This window comes from Coregonus clupeaformis, chromosome 21, assembly GCF_020615455.1.
Source record: "Coregonus clupeaformis isolate EN_2021a chromosome 21, ASM2061545v1, whole genome shotgun sequence".
In the NCBI taxonomy this organism is placed as follows: domain Eukaryota; kingdom Metazoa; phylum Chordata; class Actinopteri; order Salmoniformes; family Salmonidae; genus Coregonus; species Coregonus clupeaformis.
In genome coordinates, this window is record NC_059212.1 from 2,251,790 (window position 1) to 2,265,554 (window position 13,765).

The window sequence follows — 13,765 nt, forward strand, 5'->3', positions numbered from 1 at the left end:
CATAGCAGCTCACGCAGTCGCAAATCCGTCCTATGATAATAAACATGTTTGCATAAAAATTATAGATTTAAGGTAATATTATGTTATATTAATTATTGTAAACAAATATAGCATGATATGCAGTCATACCTTAGAATTTAACAAGCACAGGAACATTTTGCATTTTGAAATTTACATGTTTTAAATGGATATTTGCCACTTTTATCTTTATTTCTATACAATGTATTTATTTATAAATAATATAAATACAAATAATAGCCAATAGTGCGTAGGCTAAATTGCATTAGGTTATTATTTATATCTTCCGTTATCTAGACCTGTCCATGCCCATGTTTTTTTTAATCATCCTTGTCACCAGAGGGCAGGCTTGTAAAAGTTTTGGTTCCATCAATCAGCTGATCGCTAGTTTCGCCACACATAGAACAATAGCACAATTTCTAAACCATACTGTACTGTCTTTGACAATAGAACTCGCCAGCTTGTAGTCCTAAAACCCGGAAATGAGTTAGCCTACCTCTAGTTTGTTCAGCCATTCTTATGGGGAAAGAATAGGGTTTTGGGATAAATGACGAAAATAAGGTCTGAGATTAACACAGGTTTAGGAGGTCAGGAGGTCTTATACGTTTTGTTCTATGAGATCATATCAGTCAGTTAACATGACCTTTATGATTTATGAAGACTTTGTGCTATATGTGCTTTTTTTAATTACATAAATGTTTAATAATTCACAAAAAGTGACGTTAGCTGATGAAGATTATCTAATAGAACAAAACGTATAAATTCTTCTAAACTTGTGTTAACCACAAACCTTATTTTGGGAGTTTATCCAAAAACCCTACAAAAACCAAATGTATTTCCCCATAGGCTTTGTTCAACGAACCATTGCGGAGTTAGTGCCTACAAAAAGACGCCATTACAATTGTCAGAGAGGAAGAGAGAGGCCCAACTCGGCGGAAAATCTGTCTCACTCCAGTAGGTGGCGTTCTTTCGTTGCTTCGCCAACCAAGCAAGGAGTTTTGTAGGGAGGTAAATGAGTGTCGAATTTGGTCAACAAAAACATGTATTGCTTGTTTGCTACGTGAGGTTTATTGATCGAATATAAGTTTTGTAATGCTTAAGTTGTTACTAGGGTACTGATATAAGTAGGACAGGTGACATCCCGGCAACTTTGAGAAAACACACTATATCGGGGGTTGTCTCGAGATGGCTATGCATATTCATGGTAGAATAGCGTCTCTCTCCATGGAATACAGGCGGTTGACGTCAACAACCCTCATTGAATATTCAAAAACAATATTACAATAATGAGATGTATCCACCAATCAAAAGAAAGGATAGGCGGGAGCTAGACAGCCCTCTGTGCCGCTTTGTGGACAACGACTCCTACTGTTAGGGGGAAGAGACATGTATCTAGTTTCAAGTTTTAATGTCACATGCACAAGTACAGTGAAATGCCTTTCTTGCAAACTCAAAACCCAACAATAAAATAATCAATTACAATGTATTATTAGAAAAAAAGACACGAGAAATAAGAATAGGAAATATGAAATACATAATAAAGTAAGTAAGTAAGCATACAGGAAATATTAAAAAAGTCAGTTCCAATACCATATTTGTATGTGCAGGGATATTGGAGTGATGGAGGTAGATATGTATAGTGGTAAGGGGACTAGCCAACAGGATATAAGATAAACAGAGTAGCTGTAGCTTGCATCTTGTCAGTATATCCATAATCTTTGCTATTGCTCTCTATGAGGGAGGGTTAGGTTATAATGCTGCATTTAAAACAATTGGGAAGCCGGAAATATCTGACTTCCGAGCGTTCATGACAGTGGAGGCTCCTCAGAGGAGGAAGGGGAGGACCATCCTCCTCAGTGAATTTCATAAAAATTAAAATGGTAAAACATTAAATTCTTTATCAATTTTAGATAAAAATATACTAAATATAATCACGTCACCAAATAACTGATTAAAACACACTATTTTGCAAAGAAGGTCTACAGTAGCCTCAACAGCACACTGTAGGGTAGCACCATGGTGTAGCCAGAGGACAGCTAGCTTCCGTCCTTCTCTGGGTACATTGACTTCAATACAAAACCTAAGAGGCTCATGGTTCTCACCTCCTTCCATAGACTTACACAGTAATTATGACAACTTCCGGAGGACGTCCTCCAGCCTATCAGAGCTCTTGCAGCATGAACTGACATGTTGTCTACCCATTCAAAGGATCAGATAATTGATCTAGAACTGAAAGCATAAGCTACAGCTAGCTAGCACTTCAGTGTATAAAATGTGGTGAGTAGTTGACTCAAAGAGAGAGAAAGACAATAGTTGAACAGTTTTGAACAAATTATTTTTTTCCAAAATTAAGGAGAAGCAAGAGAGAAATAGAGAGAGAGAGATTTCATCATTCTTTTTCACTTTCAGTTTCACTTACTTACCTAGCAAATGCAGCTAGCTAGTTTAGCCTACTGAAACACCCTGCTTAAACAGAGGGATGCTATGTTAGCTAGCTGGCTATGACTTTCCAACAGAACACTGGAACTCTTCCAGGTCAAGGTAAGCTTTTGGTATTACTAATTTATTGCCACTGGGGCCCGCCAGTGTAACTGCTTACTGACTGTACACTAACGTTACTGCATGATTGTAGCGGGTTTACTAACGCATTAGTTCTATTAGCTATGCTGACTATGACGTTACTTTAGCTAATGTGGTGACAATGATGTAGGCTGTGTGCAGCAGTTTGGCTTGGAAAGGTTTTTTTGCCTGGCCACATACAGCTGATTTGTTGTGCATTGAAGTCCACAAGCAAAGGGAAGAGGTGAGAGGAGTAGAGCCATAGATGCGAGAAGGAATACAACGTGGCTGCTATGAAAGTGAACAGTGTTTATGCATGATCAGGGGTGTATTCATTCCGTCGATTCTGTTGAAAAACGTTTCTTAAACGGAAGCAAACAGATCAAAACAGGGATAAACATACCTGAATTTGTCCAATAGAAACTCCTGTTTGCAACTATATCAGCTAGATGCAGGCAAGAATGTGCAAGGCGGTATTGAATGTCACTGTCTGTCACATCAAATTTGTCTCTCGACCTGTGTGCACCTACGTTCTAAACTTTAATTCATAGGCTAGCAACCTGGGTATAGGGAAAATTTGATTATCATGTAGTAGCCTAAACCTATCGCTGGGTGAATGGAATATGAATGAGAGTCATCCAATATGCTGTAATAGAAATAAGGCCATGCTCATGAAAAAAAATCTTAAAAGGCACTGACCACCACTGGTTCATGACAACTGGGAACTCGGGAAAAACTAGCTCTGACTGAGGAAAAATCTTTTGAACAGTCATCCAACTCGGAATTCCAAGTCAGAAACTCAAGCATATTTCTAGACTTTCCGACCTGACATCATGATTTGACCACCCCCCGAGTTCCCATGGTGCATTCAAGACAACTGGGAACTCTGAAAAATACCAGGTCAAATCATGACGTCAGGGATCTCCAGGTCAGAAAGCCGGAGCTCTAGAAAGAGGCCCGAGTTCCTAAGTTGGAATTCCAAGTTGAATTACTGTTCAAAAATATTTTTCCCAATCGGAGCTCGTTTTTTTCAGAGTGTCTTGAACAAACTGAAATCGAAAGTAGGATATTTCCGAGTTCCCAGTTGTTTTGAACGTGGCACCAGTTGTCTTGAAAATCTTTGGTTTCGCCACGACGTGGACTGATGAAGAGACGGTGGATGTGGTTGGAAGAGGGCGGTGGTTTGAAATGGAAAAGTGTCACGGTGGCTATTGATAAAGAAGAACATCAAGACGAAGCAGCTGCTTGTGACAGCCGGTTAAATGACTTCCCTTGAGAAGGCAAGAACTAGATGTATGTCAGGAGAAGTGCAGTATTATCATAAGGAGACGTATACTTGGAATACGGAGGAGGAATGGAGGGAAAAACAGAGGCAGAGGAGGTCTAAGAGAGAGAGAGAGGAAGAGGGTGAGCTTGAGTCGGTTAAAAATGGCAGAAAAAAGGGAGATGGTTTGTTAAAGAAGAATTGTAGAAAGTGTAAGCAGAGTGAGCTGAAGACAGGAGGAGAATTGGAAGTGAATGAGGGCGAAGGATCGGAGGTGGTAGGTGTGGTGAAGTTCTCGGAGCTCGAGAATTTCACAGAGGGTCAGGATAAAGATTAGTCTGTGACAGTAGGATTGAAGTTTTTGGAAAAAGTGGACCCTTGCCGTTTGGCTGATCAATTTGTGGTTTCACGGTGGGAGAAAACAGAGTTGGGTGCTGTGGAATCGGTGAGGGTAACCAGAAGCGGTCTTGTGATAATTGTTTGTGTTTCTGCTGGTCAGAGGGAGCAGGCGCTCCGCGTTAAACGAATGGGGGCAAGAGATGTGAATTGTTTTGCTCTCAAGAAAAGGGCGCCATTGAAAGGAGTGATTACTGGGGTGGCGGTAAATGTGAAAGCTGACCAACTGAAGGGGAAGATTCCCAGTGTTTGTGATGCTCGTTGTTTGGTGCGACGCAGACAGGATGGCATGAGTGGTGACACAGAAGAGTTGTCTGTTCTTTTGAGTTTTAATGTTGAGTCCTGTAAGTTATCTTGTACGAGCTTTTGTGCCTAATACATTACGTTGTTACAGGTGTCAAGCTTATGGGCATGTGGCAGCGGTGTGTAGGAGGTAGGTTCCTAGGTGTGAGAAGTGTGCAGAAGGGCATGAGACAAAGGAATGTGTAGCATTGGGGAAAGTAGTGGTATGTGTTAATTGTAGGGGTGCCCATGGGGCTGGGGATCAGAAATGTCAGGTGCGAGAGAGGCAGGTTGAGGTTTCCAGGGTTAGAGTAGTGCAGAAGTTGTCATATGCTGAGGCAGTGAAGAAAGTAGAGGAAGATGGGTCAAGGGGGAGGGATCCTGAGAGGAGTGGTGTGAGTAGTAGATCTGTACCAGTACAGAGTGATAAACCTACAAGTGATATACAGTGCCTTTGGAAAGTATTCAGACCCCTTGACTTTTTCCACATTTAACTTTATTCTAAAATGTATTAATTTATTTTATTTTCTCGTCAATCTACACACATTACCCCATAATTACAAAGCAAAAACAGGTTTTTAGAAATGTTTGCTAATTTATATATATATAAAAAAACTTTAATATTACATTTACATAAGTATTCAGACCCTTTACTCAGTACTTTGTTGAAGCACTTTTGGCAGTGATTACAGCATCGCTCTTCTTGGGTATGACGCTACAAGCTTGGCACACCTGTATTTCGGGAATTTCTCCCATTCTTCTCTGCAGATCCTCTCAAGCTCTGTCAGGTTGGATGGGGAACGTCCCTGCACAGCTATTTTGAGGTCTCTGCAGAGATGTTAGATCGGGTTCAAGTCCAGGCTCTGGCTGGGCCACTCAAGGGCATTCAGAGACTTGTCCCGAAGCCACTCCTGCATGGTCTTGGCTGTGTGCTTATGGTATGGATTGGATTTTTAGCATTTATAGCAATGGTTATCAACTGTACTGCAGGGATGGAACGTAAGTTGCAGAAAATTGAGGTTGTGGTGGCAGCTGCAGAGAGGTTTTTGGGTGTGCCAGACTTGATGTCAGAAGAGTTACAGGGTGTGTTAAGTCGTGGTGTCCCATCCTTTCAGGCTGTTGGCCTGAAGTAGGACTAAATAGTGGAGTATGGTGTTTATTTTTTATATATTTTTTATATATATATATAAAAAAATTAGTGAGTGTAGTGTTAGATAGTTTTTTTATTTTATTTTATTTTTTTAAAGCAAAGTATAAGGGAGTTATACTCCAGTCTAGTAGGTGGCGGTAATGCAACATTTATTGGATGCCAACCGCCCTTAAACCTCATCAACGAAGAAGACATGGACTGATGACGTAACGACCCAAGATGGCGAAAAAACTGCATAGGAAGTCTGCATCGTCCTCAAATAAATTAAATAGTGCAAACATGACGGATGATTTTCAATTACATCTCGACTCAAGCGACGACGATGCTCCAGAAGAGGTGACCTTCGAAGATTCAAAGGCTTCCGCTCTACGGAACATGAAAGATGCGTTGGAGACAGCCAAAAGGTACAGGCTAGCTACGTGCTAATGCTAACGATGTCCTCATGGTACAGTAGTGTTTTGTTAGAGTAACGTTCATGAAAAAAAGTTTTTTAAATCGAAAACCAGATGTTTTAGGCTTATTTCTAGTGAAACACGTCAATTCTGGTCTTCATCTTGATAGTTCGTTGCAATAGTGATATTTTGGTCTTTTAGTAGTAAATCTAGTTAGTTTTGCTCCCTAGCGGTTCAACTCTACCATTGAAATCGTGATGTAGAGAAGGTGCCTCTACGTCATACGTCATCTCAAGGGAGGTGTTCGGTATGAAATACACTCCCATCTAGATGTGCTTGTGCTGAGTGGTACCGCCTCAAGGCTTACTATAAAAGCAGATGACATCGTGTCTTATTTGGCAATGGTCTTGGTAAATTAAGTGTGCCAATATATTTTGCATGATGCTTCCTTGTCTAGACTACTGACCTTGCACAAAATTCAAATGGCAGTAAGGCACATTTCTGCATATGACCAAATTCGTTTTTGCTTATCGTTTCATACTATGAGGATGAGGATTATACGTTTGTTTATATTTGTAGCTACATCATTCATAACAAGAAATGGATGACAATGGTGGTCATGTCAACTCATATTTTTTCCCAACAGCTATGACTGATTGGTCTGCTCAAACAGTTGGCTCATAGCTCAGTGGTTGTGAGTTCTAATCCCACATGGGGCAGAATTTTATTTTTATTTTTAAATGCCCACACACACTTCTAATTCTAAAAAGTGAAAGCATACCTGTGAGCGGGGTCGCCCTGGTAGTAGTTGTAGGTTTTTACACAGTACCCAAGACCAAAGTGAGTGAATTTGACCAATGGAAAAAGAGCTAGTGCGTAAATACAGCAATCCGGTTTGGATTGAATTGAGCCCTTCATTTTCAAGCTATGACTGCATTTTTCCCAACACAATAACGCAATAAATGTGAGTCCACATTTCAAAGATTTATTGCGCCCCATGGGGGATTCGAATTTACACTGCAAGTGGCAGTAGATATCTAGGAACCCGGCACCTTACCACCGTGTGCTAACTGTCCATGAGCAATTCCCCCCACCCACAACTTCTCACCAGAATTCATTTTTTGAAAATGTTAAAGGGTTGGGCAAAGGCAGAAATTGGGGTTGAGAGTTACCCTTCAATGGCTAGCCTGAGGTAACACATTCATTTGTTCACAGAGAAAAGGATTTTCTCAAAGAAAAACGAAGGAAGAGACAGGAGCTGTTTCAAGAACAGAAGGTAGGTCCATGTCTCAATGTTGTCAATGTTATTAGCACAGTAACGTTAACGTTATCTCTGCCACAATTTAATAATAATAATAATTTGGTGGGTGCTTATCAGGGTTTCCGTTATGAAAATGTGGCCCCAGTCCTGCAGCATTTTAATTTACCATTGGGTGCGTAACCTGATTAAGGAGTCCACCCACGTTGCTCAAAATGACAGAAATCACATTTATATTATAGTAATTCATCTCAACAGAACATGCAAGTCGAGGATGCAGTGACGTGTGTCCTTAACGCGCACTTTGAAGATGTTAGAATAAATGTCCACATTTACTTTTCTTCAGCCAACAAGACAAGTAACAAACAGCAGAATCACTAGCCTATGCATAGTCGGCGTGTGAGTTTCGAGTTCCCGTTCCCCAGACCTGAATCCAATTGAGCACATCTGGGACATCATGTCTCGCTCCATCCACCAACGCCACGTTGCACCACAGACTGTCCAGGAATTGGAGGATGCTTTAGTCCAGGTCTGGGAGGAGATCCCTCAGGAGACCATCCGCCACCTCATCAGGAGCATGCCCAGGCGTTGTAGGGAGGTCATACAGGCACGTGGAGGCCACACACACTACTGAGCCTCATTTTGACATGTTTTAAGGACATTACATCAAAGTTGGATCAGCCTGTAGTGTGGTTTTCCACTTTAATTTTGAGGGTGACTCCAAATCCAGACCTCCATGGGTTGATAAATTTGATTTCCATTGATAATTTTTGTGATTTTGTTGTCAGCACATTCAACTATGTAAAGAAAAAAGTATTTAATAAGATTATTTCATTCATTCAGATCTAGGATGTGTTATTTTAGTGTTCGCTTTATTTTTTTGAGCAGTGTGTATATATATATATATATATAGATATATATATATATTTTTTTTTTTTAAATCCATTTTAGAACACGGCTGTAACTTAACAAAATGTGGAACATGTCAAGGAGGCTGAATACTTTCAACTGGTATTTCCATAAATTAATAGGCAAAGAAAATCATTATTTCGCAATGGGATTTTTTTTTTCTTCTCCCGGATAATTGGTCGGTGCCAATTTTATTTATAGTTTTTTCTATTTTGTTACAGCGAAAAGCCGGCTATTACCCGGGTGCTTATATATGTCCTATTGTGTTTTTTGCATATCCCAACTCCCCTTGAGACCAGCCATTATCAACGGCAACCCTGGAGCAATTAGGGTTAAGTGCCTTGCTCAAGGGCACAGACAGATTTGACATTGTCGGCTCGGGGATTCAAACAAGCGACCTTTTGGGTACTGGCCCAACGCTAGGCTGCCTGCCGCCCATTTACTGCGCGCAGTCATATTTGGCACAATTTCTGTCAGAAGTAATAGCAAATACGTTTATTTCCCTATGCTTTAAGGCAGTGTTTTGAGATTTTCTATTTCTCACAACTTTCAGTTGCCAAGGGCTCAAAGGGTTATAATTTTGGTGAGCGAATTTCTCTTCCATGTTGTTTTGTACAGAAAAGAAGTCTTCTCCCTGCAGACATTCTAGAAGAAATTGACACAGCTCCATCAAAGTAAGTGCACATAGGCCTATACCCCAATATGCAACAATTATGATATACTTTTATATTGCCATACGGATATGAAACTAACTGTTCCTAACCCATCTCTTTAGAAAACAGAAGTTACCTGGAGCTCAAGGTAGATATGTTCTCATCACCTCACATAGTTTATTTTCAAGTAGCCGTCTCGTTTCTTCCTTATTGAAATTATAATTTACCTTTCAACAAATTGTTAAATAATGGCTACTGCTTCAGTTTCTAAAACTAAATTGGCTTATTTTGTCCTTAATCCCAGCTGAAAGCAACAATGAAGAGGCAAGCTGTTCAGGGGAGGAGGGGAGCGAAGGATCGGAACAAGAGAAGGAGACGAAAGGATTCAAGGGAAATATCCGGAGGTAAAACTGAATTCTGGTCCCATAGGCTGAATTTATACAGGCAGCCCAATGTTGATCTTTTGACAATAATTGGGCAAAATATCATATTTGGGCTGCCTGTGTAAATGCAGCCATAAAGGCATGTCTAACATGCTACACTGGGCGTGTAACTTTTGCAGTGCGTGAGATGAGCACATTCATTTCAATGAAACCAGGGCATAAGAAGCGTGGCTCCGTAAGAGGCTTGTGGTATGCACAGGGTAAAATTACTCTCTGGTTCTATTATCAAGAATTTGACACGTGGCTCACGTCTGAGAACACTTGCTAAAGTGGCTCACGCTCTGCAAAAGTTACTAATCCAGTAAAGCAGCTAAGAACCTACTGTTTTTCGCGACGCCCCCTTTGTAGCTCCCCTGTAAGGTTTACGACTAGGCAAGCATCCTTTTGAAAAAAATCCATTCTAATGCTCCTCTAGTAGGAATGGTCCATTAATGACACACACCTCTCGTTTCAGTCTGAAGGGGAACTACAGCATAATGAGGGTGGCGGACCAATCTTCAGCCAACTCCCAACAGCAGACAGCCATGGATTTCATACAGGCCAGACTGTATGGCCCGGGAAGTCAGAGGACGACAAGTATGAACACACACCAGGGTTTCGTTAGGAAAATATGGCACTGGACATTTGACCGGCAGCATTTAAATTTAACAGACATTTGAGAAATTTAACGGACCCATATGCATTGGGTGCGTAACCCGATTAGAGCGTCCAGCCACAGTGCTCATAATGACAGATTACATTTCGATGATGGCTATTCATCTTAACAGCTGATGCAACAGATCAGAATGTTTAGCTTAAAACATTTATAAACAATTTCTTCATGAAAAGTCAATGTTCGTTCCATAGGCAAATGCAATTAGCGGAAAAACAGTTGTCAAAAGCGCACCGCACATGCGAGCGGTTTCATGTGACAGATGAAAATATCCGTTTAGAAAGAGGGGAGATCTAAAGATGCAACAATTAGCTACTGGACAACGAAAGAGTTGATTTGAAAACAAATAGAATATGAGAGAAATGGGCTACTGGTTTAAATGGCATAAGGACGTCTTTATAATTGCCTCCACGTTTCTATGGTCGGATTTTACTTTGAAGCAAGGTAAGACATGCCTGATAATGAAGTAAAAGGTTCAGGATTCAAACAATTAAGTATAGGTTATTGAAATGCATACTGCCTCTAGCTCATTGAAAAGTGGTGTGACGCGCCGAAGACTGCCTACTGTTGCCTGAGTGTACAAAACATTAGGAACACCTTCCTAATATTGAGTCGCACACCCTTTTGCCCTCAGAACAGCCTCAATTCGTTGGGGCATGGACCCTACAAGGTGTCAAGCGTTCCACAGGGATGCTGGCCCATGTTGACTCCAATGCTTCCTACAGTTGTCAAGTTGGCTGGATGTCCTTTGGGTAGTGGACCATTTTTTACACACACGGGAAACTGTTGAGCATGAAAAACCCAGCAGCGGTACAGTTCTTGACACACTCAAACCGGTGCGCCTGGCACCTACTACCATACCCTGTTCACTTAAATATTTTGTCTTGCCCATTCACCCTCTGAGTGAACACATACACAATCCATGTCTCAAGGCTTAAAAATCCTTCTTTGACATGTCTCCTCCCCTTCATCTACCTACACTGATTGAAGTGGATTTAACAAGTGACCTCAATAAGCGATCATAGCTTTCACCTGGTCAGTCTGTCATGGAAATAGGTGTTCCTAATATTTTGTACACTCCGTGTATATGCACTTGAATGGCAAATGGGAAGCGCGCTTCAATTACCAGTTGAGAAATACAAATGGTAACTTTTTAATCGTGGCCATCACAACTGTTAACAGGTGATTGCATTTCGAATTATTGTGCAATGATTGGGCTTATAAAAGCACTGCACGTTTCCCTCCAGCAGCAACAAACTAGCTGTTTGAGGAGCTGTAGAAGCAGCTCTCGCACTGACAGATGTTCTGCTCATAGGCTCTGTATTTGAATGCTCTGCGCATGTAATAAACATAACGAAAATACACACGCGCCAATTTTAATTTCACACAATTATGCAAATTAACCTATAGACCGATAAGCATGACCTGTCAAATGAATTTACATCGACTGCTATTTCCATCAGTCATCAGTGAATAGGCTAAAAAGCATTATTTAGCAATGGAATTTTTCTTCTCTCTGACCATTGGCCAGCGGCAGTTTTATTTATCAGCTTTTAATTTTTTGGGGGGGCCAAATGCCGGCCATTACCGGCTAACAGAAACCATGACAAACACACGCACTCCTCACATGAAGACAAATGCACACACCAAGATTGCTTGTGTTACCCAGCTGACAGTTGTCATTCCTCTTTGTTTCCGGTATTGGATTACAATACGTATCGCCGTACACAAACCACAAACATGCCTCCGGAATCAAACAGGGCCTTATACTACGAATCAGGTTTGCGGAGTTACCGAAGTAACTTTGGTCACCTCTGATTACACCTTTTAGCCGGGTAAATTTCTATGGCAATGAATCCTTCAGAACTAGCCTGCTCCAGGGCAGGCTAACGCAGGGCTAACTCCATTTATCCTGAATGAAGTGTCTCAGCCACGAGTTGAGGACCAATGAAATCAGATTCCCTCCCTCTCGCAAAGATTGCATCATCATCCCCTTCATTTGAGTAAGATGACTGATTTTAAATATTTTATTAAATCAATGTGTTAAAGAAAACACTGAACAAAAATATAAAACGCAAAATGTAAAGGGTTTCAGACCATGGAGAAACAAGATTCTCTGGTCTGATGAAACCAAGATTGAACTCTTTGGCCAGAATGCCAAGCGCCACGTCTGGAGGAAACCTGGCACCATCCCTACGGTGAAGCATCATGCTGTTGGGATGTTTTTCAGCAGAAGGGACTGGGAGACTAGTCAGGATCGAGGGAAAGATGAATTGCACAAAGTACAGAGATCCTTGATGAAAACCTGCTCCAGAGCGCTCAGGACCTCAGACTGGTGTGAAGGTTCACCTTCCAACAGGACAACGACCCTATGCACACAGCCAAGACAACGCAGGAGTGGCTTCGGGACAAGTCTCAATGTCCTTGAGTCACCCAGCCAGAGCCCGGACTTGAACCTGATCGAACATCTCTGGAGAGACCTGAAAATAGCTGTGCAGCGAGGCTTCACATCCAACCTGACAGAGCTTGAGACGATCTGCAGAGAAGAATGGGAGATACTCCCCAAATACAGGTGTGCCAAGCTTGTGGCGTCATTCCCAAGAAGACTCAAGGCTGTAATCGCTGCCAAAGGTGCTTCAACAAAGTACTGAGTAAAGGGTCTGAATACTTATGTAAATGTGATTTCCGTTTTTATTTTAACATTTGCCTACATTTCTAAAAACCAGTTTTTGCTTTGTCATTTTGGAGTATTGTGTGTAGATTGATGAGGGAAAAACAAAATTTAATCAATTTTAGAATAAGGCTGTAATGTAACAAAATGTGGAAAAAGTCAAGGGGTCTGAATACTTTCCAAATGCACTGTATACCCCTGTTCTAATATCAGTCATTGTTGTCTCTCTTCGCTACAGGCAATCAACTTCTCTCCCTTCAAAATAAGAGAGGCCAAAATAAAAGTGCGGCCGTGCAGTTTGTGAATAAGAAATGGGGTGAGTTTCCTACGTCCTTCAACAAGCTGTGCTTGGCTCAGCTCTTCCACAATCAATACACAATTTCTACATGGCTGCCACGACTTAAAATGCATCAGTAGTAATGTGATTGTTATAGAATTGCATCTGGCTCTTTGGGTCACACTGCTACTCGGTTTACTAAATGGTTTTGTATGTTATCTGGGAAGGATTGCTTATCTGTGATGTCATATCCTTACAGGCACAGAGAAGAAGGCAAAAGCGGAGAAGTTGAAGAAGCAATGGATTCACAAACAGAAGGTTCCCTCAAGCTGAGCAAATGGGGAAATATGGGGTGGACACCAATCGGGTAATCTCCCTTTCACTCTGCCCTGATATGAAAGCTCTGGATAGGTTGAATATTTGTGGTTATATATTAAACTAGCCTTCTGGTTTGGGCCAATGTTGGTTCCGTCACTTTGCTTTCACCTATCCAGACCATTCAGAAGCCGGATCAAGCATCTGAGAGTAGGAGTGCTGATCATGTAATTTGAGTCATTGTGATGTAAAAGGCAAAACTGATCCTGAATCAGCACACCTACTCTGATACATATGGCCACCGATCTCAGAGTTAAGTAAATCCGTTTTTATATATTTTTGCACCTCATGTGGAATGATCTCAAACTCCTTAAAGTTGGAGCCTCTAGGGCAGTTCAGGTGGATGTTAGAGGGCCTTTTTACTGAAGAATGTGTTTGTTTCATATGATTGTGTTTTGCTTTTCATGTATGTGTGTGTGTGTATATATATATATACACACACACACTGAATAAAAATATAATTGCA

General features: G+C 41.1%; 1 protein-coding gene across 1 annotated transcript; it reads left to right on the plus strand.

Moving 5' to 3' along the window:
• The first annotated feature begins 5,853 nt into the window (after positions 1–5,853).
• nol7 (nucleolar protein 7) lies at positions 5,854–13,765 on the plus strand. Its single transcript, XM_041841468.2, has 8 exons — positions 5,854–6,073; positions 7,277–7,337; positions 8,847–8,902; positions 9,004–9,029; positions 9,186–9,285; positions 9,779–9,900; positions 12,886–12,963; positions 13,184–13,765. The coding sequence occupies exons 1-8, from the start codon at positions 5,889–5,891 to the stop codon at positions 13,255–13,257; spliced, it is 702 nt and encodes a 233-aa protein (XP_041697402.1). The 5' UTR covers positions 5,854–5,888; the 3' UTR covers positions 13,258–13,765.

Coding starts and splice junctions, on each gene's coding strand:
- nol7 (XM_041841468.2), top strand. CDS start 5,889: ATGGCGAAAAAACTGCATAGGAAGTCTGCATCGTCCTCAAATAAATTA. Junction 6,074..7,276: donor GCGTTGGAGACAGCCAAAAG/GTACAGGCTAGC, acceptor ATTTGTTCACAG/AGAAAAGGATTTTCTCAAAG. Junction 7,338..8,846: donor AGCTGTTTCAAGAACAGAAG/GTAGGTCCATGT, acceptor TGTTTTGTACAG/AAAAGAAGTCTTCTCCCTGC.